This window comes from Pholcus phalangioides, unplaced genomic scaffold, assembly GCF_987345545.1.
Source record: "Pholcus phalangioides strain wild (caught in Gottingen) unplaced genomic scaffold, Ppha-v1.0 ptg000005l_1, whole genome shotgun sequence".
Classification (NCBI taxonomy): Eukaryota; Metazoa; Arthropoda; class Arachnida; order Araneae; family Pholcidae; genus Pholcus; species Pholcus phalangioides.
Genome location: NW_028301598.1, coordinates 4,234,660 through 4,254,683, shown reverse-complemented (window position 1 = coordinate 4,254,683; position 20,024 = coordinate 4,234,660). Strand labels below are relative to the sequence as shown.

General features: G+C 35.3%; 2 protein-coding genes across 3 annotated transcripts in view; one reads left to right on the top strand and one right to left on the bottom strand.

Moving 5' to 3' along the window:
* The first annotated feature begins 688 nt into the window (after nt 1-688).
* LOC149085756 (mitochondrial ribonuclease P protein 1 homolog) lies at nt 689-7,677 on the top strand. Its single transcript, XM_089232157.1, has 3 exons — nt 689-1,712; nt 3,831-3,930; nt 7,372-7,677. The coding sequence occupies exons 1-3, from the start codon at nt 749-751 to the stop codon at nt 7,517-7,519; spliced, it is 1,212 nt and encodes a 403-aa protein (XP_089088283.1). The 5' UTR covers nt 689-748; the 3' UTR covers nt 7,520-7,677.
* A 439-nt stretch (nt 7,678-8,116) lies between these two features.
* The window catches only part of LOC149085755 (beta-hexosaminidase subunit alpha-like), a 40,117-nt gene continuing 28,209 nt past the window's right edge, over nt 8,117-20,024 (bottom strand). For both annotated transcript variants that reach the window (XM_089232153.1, XM_089232152.1), the window contains exons 11-14: nt 19,255-19,426; nt 18,568-18,658; nt 11,882-11,986; nt 8,117-8,802 (exon numbers count right to left, since the gene is read on the bottom strand). In XM_089232153.1, coding sequence (XP_089088279.1) covers nt 8,742-8,802; nt 11,882-11,986; nt 18,568-18,658; nt 19,255-19,426 — 429 coding nt within the window. In that variant the 3' untranslated portion in view covers nt 8,117-8,741. The remainder of the gene's footprint in view (nt 8,803-11,881; nt 11,987-18,567; nt 18,659-19,254; nt 19,427-20,024) is intronic.

Here is a 20,024-nt window from a genome sequence, read left to right as displayed (position 1 = left end):
TCTGCCCGTGGTCTATAGGATCTTTTTTGACCCCCCCCCTTCCGGTGTGAGGGGCATGTTTTTTTTTTCACAGGTCTACCCCTTGTCAGGAAGATAACACGTTCAAAATTAAGTGGGCACTGATGTGAAGGGAAAGAAAAACTTTTCTCTTAAGCAGGTGCCGTCTTAACGCATGAGCTCACTCGGTACGGTCCGGGCCCGGGGGCCTGAAGGGAAAAGGGGACTTGGAGAAATCAGAATCAGTTGAAATTTTCTAAAATTTGTTAGGCAGGGCCTCAAAAATATCACTTGGCTTGGGGGCCCATAAGACGGCCTTGCTCTTGAATGAAAGGGGAAAAAATAGAGAGAGAAATTCGCCATGAACATTGAGAGGAAACCGGCCAAAAAGCGAAGCCAAAAATTTTTTACTGAACTTTCTGCAAACCAATTCGGCAGAAAAAGCGCCAATCTGGACATTCTGCACATAATATGCATGTCACCACTTTTCACTAGCAATTAAAGTTTTTCCGAATCAGCGTTAAAATTTTTTTTTCAATTTATTCATCATCAAAACAATATAAAAAAACAATTTTATAATAAAACTATTTAAATTCAATAAATTTTGTACTAACACGGTATTTTGTATGAACCATAGAAATACAGCACCGGAGGTGGGAAGGCCAAAGTAAATAGAACTGCGAAAAACGATCGCCAATCTGCGCATTGTTTTTGTTTACATGTGTCTGCCCTCACTCGAAATCATCCAAAGATGAGTATAATATTGAAGCAAGTGAAACGCTTCCCTCTACAATTTTCAAGCGCGGCTATCTCCCATAGTCTCGGTAAACACCATGGGAGCATTTTGTATAAAGTCTCCGAATTACAGCAGAGTTATTTCAACGCTAGATATTTGCACGTGGGTAAGCTCTTGAAGCAAGATGCGCTAGAGTTGAAAAAGCTCAGCGACCACGTCGAGGGAGCCGCGGATCAACAGCAAGAATTGGACTCTAAAATAGCTCAATACGCTGAGTTGGCTAAGGATGTCGAATCGAAAAAGAAGGTGCTCATGATCCTCATGGAGCACGAAGTGGCCCGCCTCGAGGGCAAGAGAGTGCCCACGGCGTTGAAAGTTGAGGATATGCAAGAGCTGCTGACCCTCTACTCTTTCTCTTCGAGGATCAAATACATGGGGTACTTATACGTCAAAGAGCAAGCGAAGGAATCAAATAAAAGAAAAAAAGAACTGAAGAAGAAAGAAAGGGAATCGTGGCTGCTTGAGAAACAGTACATCAAACCCCCCGAACACATCCAGTACGGTATAGGACATAACACTGCACTCGTGAGGATCAGGAGAAAGAGCATTATGAAGTTCTTTAACAAAAGGTTAGCTAACGCTGTTATGTTTGGTCAGAAAATCGTAATAGACATGGATTTCGACTGTTTTATGAGAAAGCAGGACTGCAACAACTGCGGCGAACAGCTGTTAGAGCTTTACAGCGCCAACCGCAAGAATAGGTACCCTTATGACTTGTACTTCTGTAACGTGCAGCATTCAAGCACGACGATGAGATCTTTCGCCAAGTATATGCCGAATATCTACGCTCCAGACAATTTTATAACTCTCACCGATATGAGTTATTTGGACATTTTCCCTAAAGAGAAGCTTGTGTACGTCACGCCTCATGCCAAAGAGCCCATGAAGGCCTTTGACAATGATGCTGTTTATATTATCGGTGAGTCATTTTACACTACCTGACAGAGAAAATGGCACACCATAAAAAAATTAATTAAATATGACTGAAATTCTGGAACTATAATTCGGAATACTATAATCCCTTTTGACGATCTGTTGGTGATTTTTTCTTTGGCGAGAGAAATGTCTGAATGCATGATGAAAAGTTATTAAGAATGAAAGAGTCATGCTTTTGAACGTCTTTCTCACCAAATAAAAAAAAACTCCACATACTACAGTAGTTAAAACTAAAAAATGATATAAACACAATAAGTAACAAAACATCTTAAGGGATCGAGATTAAAAATAAAACATCTTAGATTGGATGCAGGATCAAGATTGGAAATGAAGCAACTTATAAAATGAATAATAATAACATGATTTGAGGATGAACACTCTCACTTCAAAATAAAAACCAATAGCCGTATCTCTTTTAAGTAATACAATGGTGTCTCCCAAAGTGTAAGTAAATATTCTCTGTAATAAAAAATAAAAATCTGGACTTTTGAATAAGAAAATGATTACTGCAGGAGTATCTATCTGAGTTTGGTCAGTACAAACACTATTGTGCAGGACCGTAGCGTGCCCTCTTGTACAGACTTGGAGATCCCCTTGCATAGGTTATTATTATGTAAAATACTTTAAGGTTTTTGTTGGGTTTCCCCCCCATTTGGTGCAGTTGCCAGGTTTGCCCCAGCCTAGTTATGGGCGTGCGACATGAGAGACAACGATATCCAAAATGAAACAGCGCAACAAAAAAAATCGAAGGTTGTGGTCGGCTGAAATTGGTTTTCTGTGGTTCCCAACTTCAAGGCGCAAATGCGAGCCGATGTCCCCGTTAAAAAGTCTCGCCACAGAGAGCAACAGTCCTACAACGATAAATCATTCAATCATAACACTTCACTCATAGTTAGAAAAACTGGTGGCAGATGGCAGCACTACACATAACAAGCATTACAGAGAAGCAACAAAAACTTCACGTCAGGTTTCACTACACGTACATTCCCGCATGTACCGATTCGTTGGGGGGTTGTGGTGTAATAGTAGTAGGTAGGGCCTCCAAAGGATGGCTCGGGGATCCATGATGTTCTTAAGTCAGCCACCTCGTTGGGCAATTTGCCTGTTGTGGCGTTGTATTTGTATAAACTCTACAGTGGAAAACGGTATAGGCTATACTGTTACTATACATATACTGTACAAGGAAAGAACAAAAAATAGCTTCAATGGTTTCAATCACTTAAACACTGCTGTAATACAAAAGAATATTATAATCAGCACCCTCTATTGAGTGACATCATTTAACAGTAAACAACAGTAAAAAATAAAAGATAACAACCTACAAGAGGAGGAAAATAGTAACAATAGCCCGCAGAAATAATGCAGATGGAAGAAAATATGGCCAACCAGGTAAAAAGCACCAACAGGCTAGAAAGGAAAGTCACCAAAGAAATAAGGGATTATATGAAAGGATGACATTGCTGGCCCCTATCCACTTTGTTAGAAATTCTAAATGGAATGCGTATAAGATGCATGCATGATTAAGTTGTAGCAGTATTGCAAAGTTTCTCACAAAGTGAGAAAACAATTTCCCCATAAAAGGGAAATAATTCTGAAAACTTGAAAAGAACGACAAAAGCATGAATTTTTGAAATGTCAGACGATGTTCGAAATCACCTCAAAAAGGAAGATGTTTGGTCCTACACACATTCAAAACAAACGTGTTGCTATCCATTGATGAAAATAGTTATTGAAGAACTTAAATGATTAATTTTTTCATTTCTCAATTTTTCGAACTTTCAAAATTTCCCATAAACCCTAAAATTTTTTCTCCTATTTTTTGGATTTTTTATGTGTCTGAAGCATGCCGGGCAATAGATTTGTCCAGCCCTCGCTTTACAATGGCAATCAGTGATTGTGGAGACATCATGGAAATTGAATTGGTTGGTCCTTTTGTCTCAAATTTCGTTGAATTTTATGTATTTTTTGGGGGGGGGGTGTGTGTGTGTTATTGCATTTTCTCTGTCAGACGGTTGTACATTCTGATACGTACGTAGGCTATGATCACATTTCGGCTTGTTTTGCCATAATTTTATAGAAATTTATTTTCATTCTTATGTAGGTGGATTGGTTGACAAGTGTATTCGCGAACCCGTTGTGATGGCAAAGGCGAAACGAGAAGGTATTCAAGCAGTGTATCTTCCTTATGACGAGTATTTGATGTAAGTATTCAAAAATCATTTCCTATTATTTCACTTTAGTTTTTTCTGGAAACCTTCAATGGTGGAAATTTTGGTATTGTGTGGAAAAAAAGGGATAGGCTATATCAGCCCAGTGTTTGTACGGGTCAGGGAAAACCGGGAAAAGTCTGAAAATTTTTTTTACGAAGAAAAGTCGTGGAAATCAGGCCAATTTTTGCTTTAACACCTGGAAATTTTCGACAACTACCTGGAAAATCATCATGATTGTCGTCTGATCGGTAAAAAATATTGATCAAAAATAACAACGAGGAAAAAAAATTCTGTCAGGAGATAAAAAAGGGAATTACAATAACATCGTAAATATTGATAATCCGTAAAATATTGCAATATATCACAAAAAATGTTAGATACTGCCAAGGAGGAACAAGGATTTTGTAAGTCCGCTTGAAAAAGCGTATTGCTGCGACTTCATCGTAACTCTTTCCAGTGTTTCCAGAAACATAACTGCACATCATAGAAAGCCATGGGTACAAACAATGCCACACTAAATATATTTCTAGTGTGGTGTTGGTACAAAGCTCAGTTGCGATAATTTTGTAAGTTGACTTCAGTTAGGAACAACGGATGACGCACGTGTATATGTTTTGATTTTCCACGTGGGTATTTTTATTTGAAAACAATGTGTTGTAAGAAAACTTGTGTAGGCGGATCGTCAGTGGGCTGATTGGATCAAAGCAGTCAAAAATGACCCGTATAAAGCATGGTGGCAGCTTTGCGGTAAAACTCGCAACATGGGCAGATAAGTTATCCAGAACTATGCCAAGCATGTGAAATCAGAGGAGTTCAGTGAACAACCCCCGATTACTTCTCGGTTCTAGCGCTTATGCGAGTGCAAGCCAACTAACTAAAGAATTTTGATGCACTCAAACCAACTAACATCATTAATTAATTATGTCGCAAAGGAAACAAGTGTAAAGGCTTAAATCTTATGGGCATTGAAATTGCAGAAAAGGGAAATCTTTCATTTCTTAATTGTGTTTCATTTTTCTTCTCCATCAGGCATATTTGAAAAGCGTAAATGCATTAAAAAAATCTAAGATTATGTCATTGATATTGTAATTAAAATGATTAATTTTATAATTAATATAAATAATTTTATAATATAATTAATTTTCTGTAAATTTTTATTAATTTATATCAATTTTTTTATTTTAAAAAAAACCTGGAATTTTTTGAAAATTTGACTGGAAAACCTGGAAAAGTCAGGGAATTTTTTTACGAAAATGAGTATGAACTCTGCAGCCACAAGTTTTGATGTGAATACATTATTTGTTCCTACCTTCGCATTGTAGGCAATGGCATAATGAAATTGGTATCATCAGGTTTGTCCTTGTAATAGCTAAGCGACAATACCAATGTTGTCTATTTGCTCTGCAAACTTGTCAAGATATAACGTAAAACAATTTAGTTATGAATGCGGGCCTGGTGTCCAAACTAGAAAATGTATTAAAATAAAACCAGAGTAGCATCATTGGATTTGTCTCGAAAATGCCTGTCAGCAGTTGACCAGACCGGAAGAGGTATTAAAATCAGAGTGATTTGTCTTAACACGATCTGCCTGAAGGCATACAAAAGATTGATGTATTCTGAATACTTGTAGCAGGCCTGTCATTTGGGGGGGGGGGCCTCAGAGGGGGAGCGCTTGCCCCCAGGTATATATATACAAATATATGGGGGCTGTCTTTTAGGGCGGTGACAAATGATTAGGGGCGCTAAAATATGTTAGATATACATTACTAGAAAAATATCTTTAAGATACGTATTTGAAAAAATAACTGTATAAAACATACATGAAAAATGACAGGTATGAAAAAAATTGGAGTTTTTTGAGTGTAAAGAATTTTACTGTTATTTTTCGAAAAGGAAAGAATCGATGGGTAGTGCACTTATATACGTACAATACATAATGATTTTGGTCAGATAAAAATACACACACACACTCTTTCTCTCTCTTGATCTCTTACCCTTGCAGGAGATTTCTGGGAGAAGACACAATTTTGGTCTGTTTTATTGTGCTGTGAAAAAGATTTTGAGTGCGAGAAAGATTTTGAGTCAGAGACCTTTCATGTCTCTTTTTTCCCGACTTGTATTACTTGTTGTATTGAAAATGCAGAATTGAATCGCCAACACAGTACAGTATTTCAAAAAAAAGATATTGAATAAATATTTAAAAAAAATGAATTAAAACCTATGGTTTGCTGATAATTTTAAATAGGGATCCTGCACTTGGGTCTCGTTCTGCAATTGGGTCTAAATTCATGTGGGTTAGGATATTTTAAAATTAATTATAGGCCCGTAAAAAGTACATTGAAAAAATTCCACAACTTTAAGCATTTTTGGAAGCTGAAATAGGCAGATGGATAACTTCAAGTTATCCATCTGCCTATTCGTATATCTCCGGGGGGGGGGGGGGGGGGGGGAATCAAAATACTTAGCACCCTTAAAAAAGGAAAAAATATATATTCATTTCTACATTTCTTTAAATCTAGATTTGTTTCTTTCATGAGTCCGCAGGAAGTCGCCATATTTGTTAACTTAGACACGGTTTGCGTGTCCCTCAAAGAAAGAGAGAGATATATGATCCAAAAAGCCTTATTAAAGAAAACGTAGGCAGCACTGGGTATTATAGCTAGTTAGTAAATAAACCTGAAATTATTTTCTCATCATGATAATGGCTGTGAAATCTTCATTGTTTGAACATTTTCGATAGTTTTCATGCAAAGTGGTTGAAATATTTAAGATAATTTCATAATATTATTGTAAGAAATTTTTTCCCTTTTCTCGATATGTTCTGTCAAAGCTTGACAAATAAAAAATTTAAATTTGTCAGCCAAATTTCATAGCAGCTATGAGCAATTTTGTTTTTGAGAAATGTGGTCAAAATAATCTTATTATGTGAGGCTTGGTTATCCATTTCCATATTAGCAGACAACAATAATTTATAAAATTTTGTTCTGTCCTCGGACTGCAATTTAGTGATCACCCATTGAGAATATTAGGAGCCAGTTCTTATTTTGTAGATAGCATGGCAACCTGGCATTTGTCAACCTCTGGGATACATGCAGTATATCAGTTATTTACTTATGGGCTGGGACTAGAGGAATGTGTGTATGAGATGTATACAGTTAAGTAATAGTATAGACTGGGACTGCCAAGTACTTTCCAATCTGAAGTGATTCATATTTATAGGGTGAAATGAAACAGATGTTAAGAACATTTGTTTCATTACGGATGCGTTCATTTATGGAGGGAAAAAAATATTTACAGAGTCTTGAGAGGAAAAAAAACTTTCTTGGATAATCTGGAAATTCAAACTTTCAAGACTAATGCAACTGCACTTTAAAGCTATTTCATTACATTATTTTTCTTATTCTTATGCATTAATTTTTGTATCTATTGCAGGTGGGGTCGCGGTAATAAGAGTTTGCCATTGAACCATATCATGGAAATAATGCTTGAAATGAAGAATACCAATGATTGGAACAAAGCTTTCAAACATGTTCCTCAGAGAAAACTCGTTAGAAGTCTTGATCTTTTCACAGAGTTTTGAGTCTATGTAAATCATTTTATTTCACATTGAATGTGGGAATTTTTGTTTTCGTCTTTTGGATTTCAGGTAATCTGAAGTTTAGATCTAGAATTTCATCCAATTCAAACGCTGTAAATTAGCTGGTATAAAAAAACATTAAATGTGCTTTCTGTTTATCATTTAATTTCCTTATTTCAGAACTTCCTCCACTTCTCAGTTTCTTCTGAATCATTAGAGCGATAAATATTATGAAGTACTGAAACCAAGTAGAGATGATGACTTTCGAAAAGAAAATTCACATGCCTTTGCCTAGAACCAACTTCTGACACCCTGAAGGAAAGAATATGTTAGTCCTCTATAGTTAAATGGTGGAGCATTCACCATGGGAGGGGATAGTCAGTGGTTCGATTCCCAGTAGAGGCATGTAAATATTCTTTACAAACCTTCAAATAAGTCCACATGACAAATTATTGTAACCGAGACGAATGCAAAATTAGTTGCCCATGAAGGAAATTCAAAGCAGTTCACACGGATTACTGCAGAATGAATTTGTAAGCAACAAAAACTGCATCTAAACCTAAAGTAACCATAGACACCATGTGAATCATACAACAGTTTGGTGAAAAGATTTGATATTGGTGATGCGATACATCTCGTTTGCTTCTCATTGCTTTCACAATAGCTAAGAAAATGAACATCAATTGTAACAAAATATTTGGTGAGTCTGAGTGTATTCATTCAGGTCCAATACAAAGTATTTGCTCAACGTTTAATTTTCATATTAAATAATAATGTTCTCATATAAAATATTGAATATCCTTCTCTGGGTATGTTTTCAAAAAACAAAACATTAACAACAACAGTATCTTTCCAAAACTCCAATAGCGCATGATAAATATTCAACATATTGTAAAAGTGTAAACAAAGAAAAGAAATAGGAATCTACTGAAAATACACAAATCATTGATTAAGTTGATTTCCACAGAAATACTTTAGAAAAATTAAAAAAAATTACATCATTGTGATTTTTCAAAAACGATAACAATAGTATACAGAAACAATTTAAAAATGTTCAGAAACAATTTAACAATTAAGAATGTTGATTGCATTGATTATAGCATAACAATTATCCACATAGTATTGCTAAAACATTGCAATGGATCAAGTTGTTATACGTGTTTTTTTTTTTTTTGCCATGTGAAAAAATAGCTGTTTACTGATTTTGTTGAAGTCTTGTCCTTCATCACAAGAAATCACATTCACAATAACCCGGTCCGATGATCGGTTCTGCTTTCAGACCCCGCCTAGGAAATGTTGAAGGTATGAGTAAATGTGTACAACAATTTAAAGAACATTTATTGGTTTAATTATTCTATGAATATTCATGTTGAACATGTATATAATCAATATTAGGGTTGCCAGACATGTATACACATGCAAACATTCCATTTTTTAAATCTTTAATTGTGATCAAACTTGATGGCAAGGCCTGTATTTTTATTTTTTTGCAGGGAAAAGCTAACATAATAAGATTTTGAGATTACTGAGAAACACTTGAAATTCCAAACACTCCACACTACAACTGAACCATTCTTCACAGTATATGAAAAAATAAATGAAACAAATATATCACAGCTTAATTATGGATTATGTTCTTAATCAATATTTGTTGATGCAGGCACTTCCGCTCAAACAATCGCAACTATAATCATTGGTTACTGGTTTACAAGGTTTGTTCAAAAAGTATTTTGGCATAATTTTTTGTGCATGAATCTAAGAGCATGTATGTAGGTGATCCTAGTGCGCATGCAGATGAGTAAGGAGATGGTGGTTTATTTTCAGTTTTTGACAAAATGGCAGAAAAACTTGAACAATGCTACTATCATTAGCAGCTTTGGTGCAAACTTCATTAAGATTCTCCTGAAGCCCAAATCGCCAGTAAAAATAGAATGAACAGATAAAATGCTCGCCTTGTCTGTAAGTTCTCTGATCATAATTCAACGATCCTGCATCTTTTGACATCACCATGACGATCTCATTTATGGATGTTGAGCCCAGGTGGGTTTTTTTAAAAAATGCAGGTTTTTGGGCAAAATGGGGAAAATTGAATTTCCTTTTTCCACAACCTCAAAATATTTCATTTAAACATGTATGTACATCCTTTATGTGTACATCTTGCATTATGTCTAAGTATACATTTTTGGTGCATGTTAAACTATGTATAAGACTGATATGTATCAATAAAACTGACCATACAATAAGGGAATAATTGTTCAAAACACATAATTGTACACAAACACACCCACTTCTGCATAATTGCATCTGAGTTGTATGCAGAACTGTAGCAAAAAGATTGTTTGTGGTAAAATAAATAAATTTGGATAATGAAAATTCTGAGAAATCAGAATTAGTGCCTGAATTTTTTTTCTCTAAATTTTTCAAGCCCCGCAGAAAATGTATCCAAAAGTGAATACATTAGAAATAGCATATATACAAATACATTGATTATATTTTCTTTGCCCCCCCCCCCCCCTGGAAAAAAGTCCCCTGGAAATGACGGTCCTGTGTTGAGAGTTTACCAGAACATGCTAATATGTAACATGCTCTCTCCACTAATATGCAGCCATCTTTGAAGTGATTGCACCACTACTTTATCTGTGTAGTGCCCATTTTTTCGCCTCTGGAGGCCACACATCTCTAGCTTCATTGGTTTAGACACCAATGATCGTTTATAGTCAATACCTTTTGAACAAACCTTATAGTCAGAAGAATATCAATGGATGAGAAAAAAATCAAGAATAGCATTGATCGTAATATTGTGTTGATGAATATGGGTTTCACATTAACTATTGTATTTGACAAATATGAACATGATCAATGGTCGAACAATAATGATTCAATCGATTAATATTGATTTCATTAGATATTTGTCATAACCTTTCTCACTTTTTTTTTTTTTTTGCAAAAGTAGGTATTAGTAGCATACATAGTATTTTCTCAAGGTGGGAAGTTTTAAATTTTGGCCCCAATGAACTAATATTTTCATGTATTCCAATGCGAAATTTTACCCTGACTTATATGATAGGTGAAACATAGAATAACCATGTAGCTTCTTGGTATTGGTGTAATTGAAGAAATGGCTACTACCTACTGAATCACACATGCACTTCGCCCACATTCCTCTGCTGAATTTCTAACAAATCGGTACATGTTGGGATGTATGAGTACATGCTGTGAACCTGTAAAGTTTGTTTTTATGTAATGCTTGTTAAAGTGCTGTCATCTGACATCTATTTTTCAAACTATGAGTATATTTGTACCATTATGGGCCTGTTTGCTTTCTGTGGCGAGACTTTTGAATGGGGGTGGTACTTTTGATCAGCTCGTATCCATGTCTCGAAGTTGAGAACCAAAGAAATGGCAGAGAGACATGAGCTTAATGCGCTTTGATGAAAAAAAAATTAAATTCTATTATACAGAAAAGTAGCAGTAAAATTAAAATAAGGGACACAGAAACCATCTGGAAACAAGTGTGAAAATAACATCAAGATAAGCATGATAAAAATAACAGAACAGGGCTGTGGAAGAAAGGGGGCTTGTACCCAAGGTAGCAGTCTTGTAGGGGGGGTGACAAATTTTAGAGGAAATAAAAATGCAACAAAATCATCTGGTTTTCAGTGCAGGGGGTGGCAAAAACTACTGACAGCACTTTTCTCATGTACGAAACATTCATAACTCTAACACCATAAGGTTAGAGCCACAAACATTTTTCCCAGAGAGAATGGTCTAGTAGTAATAGTACATTGAAACCTGTGTGAGATTGAAACCTGTCTTGAATGGAATCAAAAGATATTCCTATCGATCTTTTAGGTGCACACTTAGGTTGGGTGCACACAATTAGGAAAGGCAAGACAAGACAGCTTTAGACAAGCTTAGTCATTGTTCTCACATTGATCATTGATTTATATGGTTATTCGTTATACAAATTGAAATATTGCACCATACAAATCGATGTGAACGACTATGACTAAGCTTGTCTAAAGCTGTCTTGTCTAACCGGATTTTGCCCAGCCTTATAAAACTCAAACCTGTCTAATACCAAATAACATTTAAATCTCGTAACATTCCATTTTTTACAGGGAGGGGGTGTTTCACTGTATATCTGAATTCCCATAACACAGTTCAGAATTTCATCATCTTCTTAATCTGTGCAAGTAATCATTTCTTAAAATAACGTACACCAGAAATAAAGGCAGCAATAATTGCTGCTTATTTCACCTTCATTTACATATCTGTTTCAAGTTATTTTCCATCAATCTGGCAATCCTAACATTCACTGAAATTCATGAATGTCCATACTTTTGAGAGCTTTATAATACTTACTTGATCATTCTACAACGGTGTTCCTGTAACCTGGGATAAGCTTGGTATGGTGATTTCACAGTAGCATTGCTCCACAATCGTTCCGCGACAACAGCAGCACGAGGCCTGCAAACAAATATCAAAATTTTTTAGTGCATAGTGAATATGCAAAAGAATAAAAATAAATAAAAAATCAAATCAGAGAGGTTTGTAATCAAAATTCACAGGTTTAATCACAGTAGAGCATAAAAATATTCATATCTAAAATATATGTTTTACTAGTGTTCCAGGTCCGCTGCTTTCTGTAAAGAGAGAAATTTTTTTGATAGGACTGCGTGGCTGGCAGGCACACCTCAAAGTTGGGAAATGACAAAAACAACTTTGACTGATCACCACTGTGTTGCCCGAGAGGTAAGAACTCAAGGCCTCACAATGCCCACGGAGAACTACTACTTCCACTTAACCGGTCATCTCGCCGGCTACAGCAGAATATGCTGTCACACCCATACATAACGGTGGTGCCAATGATATCATGCTGATTTTCGGTCTATATCACGTTTGGATATGATGGAATAATTTGTCATACACAGCTGCTGTCACCTCTTAAGGCATCCTTCTACATTATTTGCTAATCAGTAGATGGTGTTGAACAATCATATTTCAAGAAATATATTTCCTGCATTCATTTTGAACTTGAACAATCCGTAATGGTACTGTTTACAATTAAGAATTCAATATTTCTATATTCTGAATACTAATTTTTAATTACTTTATTTATTTATATATTTTTTATTTCAAAAAACAACAAAGAGCATGATAAACTCTGTTTTAATGTACTCATAAAAAAATTCAATCAAAAAATATATTTTATTAGCTTTAAACTTCCAAAAAAAAAAAAAAAAATGTGCACGCGTTTGCATAAAAAAGGGTTAAATTGTGCAGAGAAATATGAACGAGGTGCATGTACAATTAACCAGTCATCTGGCCAGGTAATTTCCCCAAAAGTTTGAATTGTTTTATTTGTCCAACAGGGATGAAAAGCATTTCTCCTTTAATTACCTAATACAATAATATTAATAACATAACCAATATATATAAATGAGGTAATTTCACTTATGTACATTCCTTAAATATGGAGATTCTCAAACTAATGCAAACCAGGGTTGGCAAGGTTTTGGACAGTACGGTAAAAACCCTCCTGTCCTAAACTGTCCAAAACCTCCTATTTATAACTATAAGTGAAAAACTTTGCAATTTGATAAAGAGGTAATTTCTATAATCAGTTAAACTTTATATTATATAAATTATATTATATTACTAATTGTATTAAATAAAATTTTGAAATTCAAAACAGTATATGCAAAGGGTTGGAAACGAAGAGGAAACATGAAGAGTGCAAATTATTTTTCATTTTATAAATTTTTTGTCACTTTCTGAATGTTTTTTTTTTATTTGAAAACAATACAGGGTGTTTCAAAAAGTTAGACCAAATATTAGAGAGGTAGTAGAATACCCATTTCAGTACAAGAATTTTAATTAAGGGACATGATTTTTTGCTGTGAGGTCAGAAATTAAACTGGCTAGAGGTGTGCAACAAGCACCCATTTGCAGGGCTCCCACTCGTCCTACTTTTCAGTAAAATGTCCTACTTGCTCGGTTTTGTCCTACTTTTACCAAATTCTATCAACAAAATTTATGTAATTGATTTTAATTGAGCAGGGAATCCTTGATATATTGCCAAATATTACAAATGTTGGAGATTACAATTAATGATTCTGCCAAAGCAGAAATTGTATCGTTTTAAAGGTTATTTGGGGACGGGGTGTATGTGGACCATTTGATTTATTAGTTTTTCATTTGCTTAGTTTGAGGGTTCAATAAGTATAGTAGTCATTAAAAACTTCTGCTGGTTGAAAAAAAAATAATTTTGTATTTATTACTCTTCATGGTCTTGGACAGTAACTAGCATTCATCATTCAAAATTATGGTGCAAATAGGTGAAACAACAGTTTGCATTACAAAGCATACATAGGTCTATTCTAAGTTTGGTGATTCTGATGCTACCCAATAGCATTCGGTTGTCTTCTGTATTTTTAAGGCATGAAGAGGCATAAACAATATTTACCAGAGTTGGCAAGATTTTGGATTGTACGGTAAAATATAAAATCGTACTGTCCAAAACTCTCCTGTCCAAAACCTCATATTTATAACTAAGTGAAAAACTTTGCAATTTGATGAAGAGGTAACTTCTATAATCAAATAATAAACTTTATATTGTATAAATTATATTATAATATTAAGATTACATTAAATATAAAATTTTGAAATTCAAAACAGTATGTGCAAAGGGTTATATGACTGATATCAGGTTATCAAACAATTGAAACTGAACTGTCTTGAGGTTAGATATTAGATTTATTAAAATATAAAAGATACAAGAATGGGATAAGAAGTTGTTGAATGGAAATCAGAAAAAAACAATAGATATGACTAGAGAATGAAATTAAACTTACGTAATAATCGAGCACTAATAATCAAGCGCAGCTGCACCTTTTAACATTCGATATAACACATAACTAATTTAGCTGCCCTATCTGTGCCAAAATTATTTCTAAGATAACAAAATAAAATTTGAAAATATTCTTTCAATTGATGCCTAACTTGGGCGACATGAAAATAAAAAAAAACAATGTGTTAAAGACAGTCTTTTGATAAGCCTTCTTCCAGTGTTTTTCGTATTGCTGTCCCCCATATGATAGAATTGTAAATATAGCTTGAATTTATTCGGTAAAATATCAGCTCCTAGCCTCATAACCGCAGCAATTTAAATTTAACAAAAACTTTGGGTCTTGAAGTCTTTTATCATCATATAGGCGTAATCAGTGTTTGTGAAATTGTGTTTTGTTAGTCATGAGTAGGTACTACATAGTGACCTCATTTTCTTCAGATATATTTTCCTTTATTTATAATTAGTTTTTAAAAATTGAGAATGTAAAATAGAAAGATCAATTTAAAATTAAAAAAAAAAAGTTTGAAAAGTCAAAACAGAACAATTTGCATCAAATAAACACTACACCATTGATATATATTCACCTCATTATATTGCTATCTAATAAAAAAATAATATTTATGTTGAGTTTCACAATAATGCAATGATTATTTAACTGTGACTATGCGTATTTGGTACCTTCAATATAATATATTTTTTAAAGAAAAGTGTTTGGAGAGATTCGGCAGGGTTTTGGACAATCACTGTACTAAATACAGTACCTGCTTCATAACCATACATGAAAAATAAGATGTGAAGTAGAAATAACATTTATGACAAACTAAAAAACTGAAAACAGTGTTTATATTTAAGCAGTTATATATGTGATATTAATTTACTATCAGATTTCCAACTTAAAACCATCAATTTGGTGAAAGTTTACTTAGGAAAAAAGCAAATGACACCTTTTTGAAATATTTTTGATTTAGTTTTATTTTCTGCTAGTATTTTTTGTAATATGTTAGTATCATGAAAAAAAAAGAAAAATCCAAAAGGTTTCCACATAACATTTTTAAACTTGGAGGTTTTAGACAGTTTTGGACACTTTTGGACAGTTTATCCCGCGTGTCCTGTCCAAAACCCCAACCCTGATACAAACATATCAACACAGCAATATGCTGCCAAAACATTATGATTTCATCTTCAATATCTTGATGAATATTAGATTTAGAAGTATGGAATATTTTCAGATGACTTTTCAAAGTCGGTTCTGCATTCCACTAATTAGAAGCACATGATTTTAGCACAAAGGGACTGTATAAAAAGTTTATTTCTTTATGTATACACCCCTCAAAACAAAAACAAAATTGACATTTTAAGAAACTGTATGTCATTTGGAGTATACTTCTAAAGTAAATACAAATACAACGCCACAACAGGCAAAATGCCCAACGAGGTGGCTGAGAAAAAGATGCCCATAAAAATATGGATGTCATATATTTCAAAAATACAGCAACCCAATTAAAAATGCAATTACAAAAATTATAAACAAATATATACACATGACAAAATATTATACAATGCCCATAAAGAATACTTATGGTTGTCTGATTCTAAGTGTGGATAGCTTCTCGATTTACCCCAACATGTTTATCGTATTTCTTTTTGAACGTGTCAATTGTGTTACAATTTACTACCTCCGGGGGTAAGCTATTCCATTTATTAACAACCCTATTGGAGAAAAATTCCCTGCGACACCATAACCTTGCATTGTCCCTCATCAATCGAAACTGGTTTACCCTTGTAAAAGCAGTCGATTGGCAGTGTACTAAAAGTTCATGGTCCATCCTATCCATCCCATTGAAAATTTTGACCACTTTGATCATATCTCCTCGAAACCTGTGTTCATCCAATGTGAACATATTCAAAAAATGAAGTCTCTCTTCATAACTCAAGCCCTGTGTGCCAATAAGAACACACGTAGCTCTTCTCTGCACCCCTTCAACCAAGTCTATGTCCCTCTGTAGGTATGGTCTCCAAAACTTTACAGCATACTCCAGTCCAGGACGAACTAAGCCTCGAAAAAGCGGAAGAATGACTTTAGGAGAACGCGAAGAGACCTTTTTTAAAATGAGACCAAGCATTCTATTCGCTTTTTTGACCACCGCTGAACAATGTTCAGATAACCTAAGTCGCTCGTCAATGAGAATTCCCAAATCGGTGACCCTAGTTGCATCCGGGACAATGACACCATTCAACTCGTAAGAGAACCGTGGGTTGTTCGAACCAAAATGAGCGACCATGCACTTATCAACGCTAAACGTCATGCTCCATTCATTTGCCCATGCTGCAATCCTGTTTAGACTGGTCTGGAGCGACTCCCTATCGCTTTGATTCCCGATTACCCCCATTAGCTTCACATTATCTGCGAATTTGCTAGTTATCCCATCGATACCCTGATCGAGTTTATCGATAAAAAGTGAAAAAAGTATGGGGCCAAGGACACTTCCTTGAGGAACTCCACTTGTGACGTCTGTCCAACCAGAGAATTCTCCGTTCACCATAACTCGTTGCGACCTATCTCTTAACCATGATTCTATCCAATGCGGCAAGTTGCCCCCAATTCCAATCTCGTGTAAATGCTTCAAGCGTTTACCATGTTGGACCCGATCGAATGCCTTCTGGAAATCAAGGTAAACAACATCTAAATTTTTGCTCTTACCCAAAGCCTTAGTCACATGATCATAGAAGCAAAGGAGGTTAGTTACACATGACTTCCCCTTCCTGAACCCATGCTGATTATCCGACAATACATTATTCTCGTCTATCCACTTCATAAACTGCCTTTTGATGATAATTTCCAAAATTTTCGAGAGGGAGCTCGTCAAACTCACTGGACGATAATTGGACACAGCTTCTCCACTACCCTTCTTAAATATCGGAACGACATTAGCAAGTTTCCAATCTCTTGGGACGATACCCTCAGCAACACTACTCCTGTATATCTGTGCGACTGGACCTAACAATTCATTAGCACATTCCCTGAGGACCCTGGGATAGATATCATCTGGTCTTGGTGCTTTGCTTGCACATACATTTCTTAGAAGATTTAGGACCTCCACATCTTCTACTTGAATAACGTTGAGGGTTTTATTACCCCATGCAACATCCGTATATTGAATATCATTATCTCCATTAAAAACCGAAGCGAAAAAGTCATTGAAAGCATTACACATGCCAACATTGCTCTCTAACCTAGAGCCTCCTATCAAGAGTGGGCCAACTGTCCCCTTACATCCATTATTGACATATCGAAAAAATGATTTTGGGTCAGAGCCAATGTTATCTGCCAACCTAGATTCAACTTCCTTTTTACTATCCCTTATCGCTTTCTTCAACAGTCTTTTTTTATCAGTAAAAAATGATAGGTCACCTCATCCACTTTTATACTCTCTGAATGCTCTTTTCTTTTCAAGATAAAGGTCCTGCACGCTATCCGTGAACCATAGAGGGTGCGATGTACAAACACACTTTTTTTGAACAAAGGGCATGACGTCGTGCAAAACAGAGGACAGCTTTGTACTAAATTCTACCCATTGACTTACCACCCCTACTGATTCCAACCGGTCTTTGAAAACTTCCGCTAACCTTCCTCTCAAAACATCAAAGTTAGTTCTCCGAAAACAAGGAACCAGTCTTTTGTTATCAACCTTACCCGAGGAAAAGTTACAGTGAAATCTGACGATACGATGATCACTGGAAGAAAACTCTTCCCCCACCGAAACATGTTCAACTAGATCCTCAGAACTAGTAAGAACTAAATCCAAAATAGCAGTACCCCTAGTGGCTTCTGATACATGCTGATACACATGCATATGGTTGCAGAGATAGTCCTATGGGCAAAGAATTTGAATTACCGTGTATAACGTTAAATTGGTATTTTTGGTGCTTTATTGCTATTTTTTGCAACATGCAAATTATGGAACATTACATTACTATGAAGATGTGTGTGCTGTCACTGTCTACTATTCATACAAAGATTTTTGTTTTGGAAGAAAAACACCTTTGCATTACATCACTGCGAAGTTGCACTCATTGTATGAAAAAGCTCTTGGAAAAAAAAATCAAACCACACAACAAGATAAGTGCATTAGTGAGTTACTGTGGTTCTGTCACACATGCACACAAAATAAAAATGACAGATAAATAAGAATCTCACCATGTTCTGGTCATCAGATTTGATCCATCAACATATTCACCCCACATACATGCTTCACCACCAATAACTAATTTCTTCTGAGCAGCAGACCCTGAAATAGTAAGGAGAATCTTTTACATTACTGTAAAACTAATACATTAAAACTCGTATATTGATGTTCAAGAGACAAAAAAAAAGTATTGTAATGCCAAAAGGCACAAGTGTACTAGACCACTAGGTAATAGAAGTACTAATATATTTTCTTTCCTTAGATCATAGATGTAAGCTAAATAGCACTGCACAATAGGTAGCCTCCTAACTCAGCTAAAAACTCATGACGACAATAGCCTCCAGATGGCGAAGTACAGAGAAAAAAATGATGTCACTCTCTGCTATTGATACAAAGCATCGATGACTATATACAATGTACAGATGGATTTAAGAAAGAAAATTGTGCAGTCCCATTCATCATACATATACGCTCTAAGGAAAGAAAATATATCATCAGTGTTTCTGTTTCATAGCAGTCTAGCATACTTATCCGGAATGTGGAGGGGGGACAGGGATCCAGCTTCTCACAGAAGTCGTGGAAGTTCTTATGCCTCCCCAGGTAGGTGTGCTTCATATTTTGAAACCCCTATTGTATAGGACAAAATCATATTTATTAAATTTTGGTCCGACATGGAAAAATGAATGGAAGTGACATACCAGTAAAATCATGTGGATCACAGGCATAGAAGTTGTCCCAATCTTCACCGTAACTTATGTAGTTGAGATACCAACAAGCAGACAAGATTGTTTTTAATCCTGATGCAGTCACATTGCTCAGTTCCTCTTTAAAACCATTTTTCCAGACATGAATTACTGTGTCAGGCTTGACCTGTTCAACAGAACACATCCCTTTTTTATAAATAAAAATTTTTGTATGCAGCAATTATTAAAATTAAAACATTTTAAAGTAAAAAAAAAAAAATGCAATTTGAAATTTGTGATTCGTCTACATTTTACACGTGACCCACAGCAGAGGAAAGGGCAATAGCTCTGGATCAGAGGCTGGATGAAGAAAACATTGGGTGGGAGTGCTGAAAGTTGTTGGTCGTTCCGTATATACAGGACTCAAGCACATATGCATGAGAGGGAAGGTGCATTGCATTGTTTTTTGGAAATTACTGGGGAGGGGGACGCTAGAATGGCCTCAGTCGCTAGGTTACAGCACCTATGCTCTGGATGGCAATGTTAGGAGGAAGAAGAAACAAAAACACCCTCATAAAATCATAAAATTTCGCAGAGAAGGAAGCAAAATTATTCAATTGTAAGGTCTGAACTATAGTTGGTGAAAGGAAAAAATGGTGAATGATTCACATGACGTAGGAGTGATTATGTCATAGCTGCCAAGTCTCCCGAATTTTTCGGGAATCTCCCGAATTTTAGCTTCATCGCTCGACCTCCCGAAAAGTTCTTAAATCTCCCGAATTTTT

Bases quoted from the DNA above. Each gene is read 5' to 3' on its own strand.
- LOC149085756 (XM_089232157.1), top strand. From the start codon at position 749: ATGAGTATAATATTGAAGCAAGTGAAACGCTTCCCTCTACAATTTTCA. The intron at 1,713-3,830 runs GTGAGTCATTTT...ATTCTTATGTAG, and splicing joins TGATGCTGTTTATATTATCG to GTGGATTGGTTGACAAGTGT. The intron at 3,931-7,371 runs GTAAGTATTCAA...TATCTATTGCAG, and splicing joins CCTTATGACGAGTATTTGAT to GTGGGGTCGCGGTAATAAGA.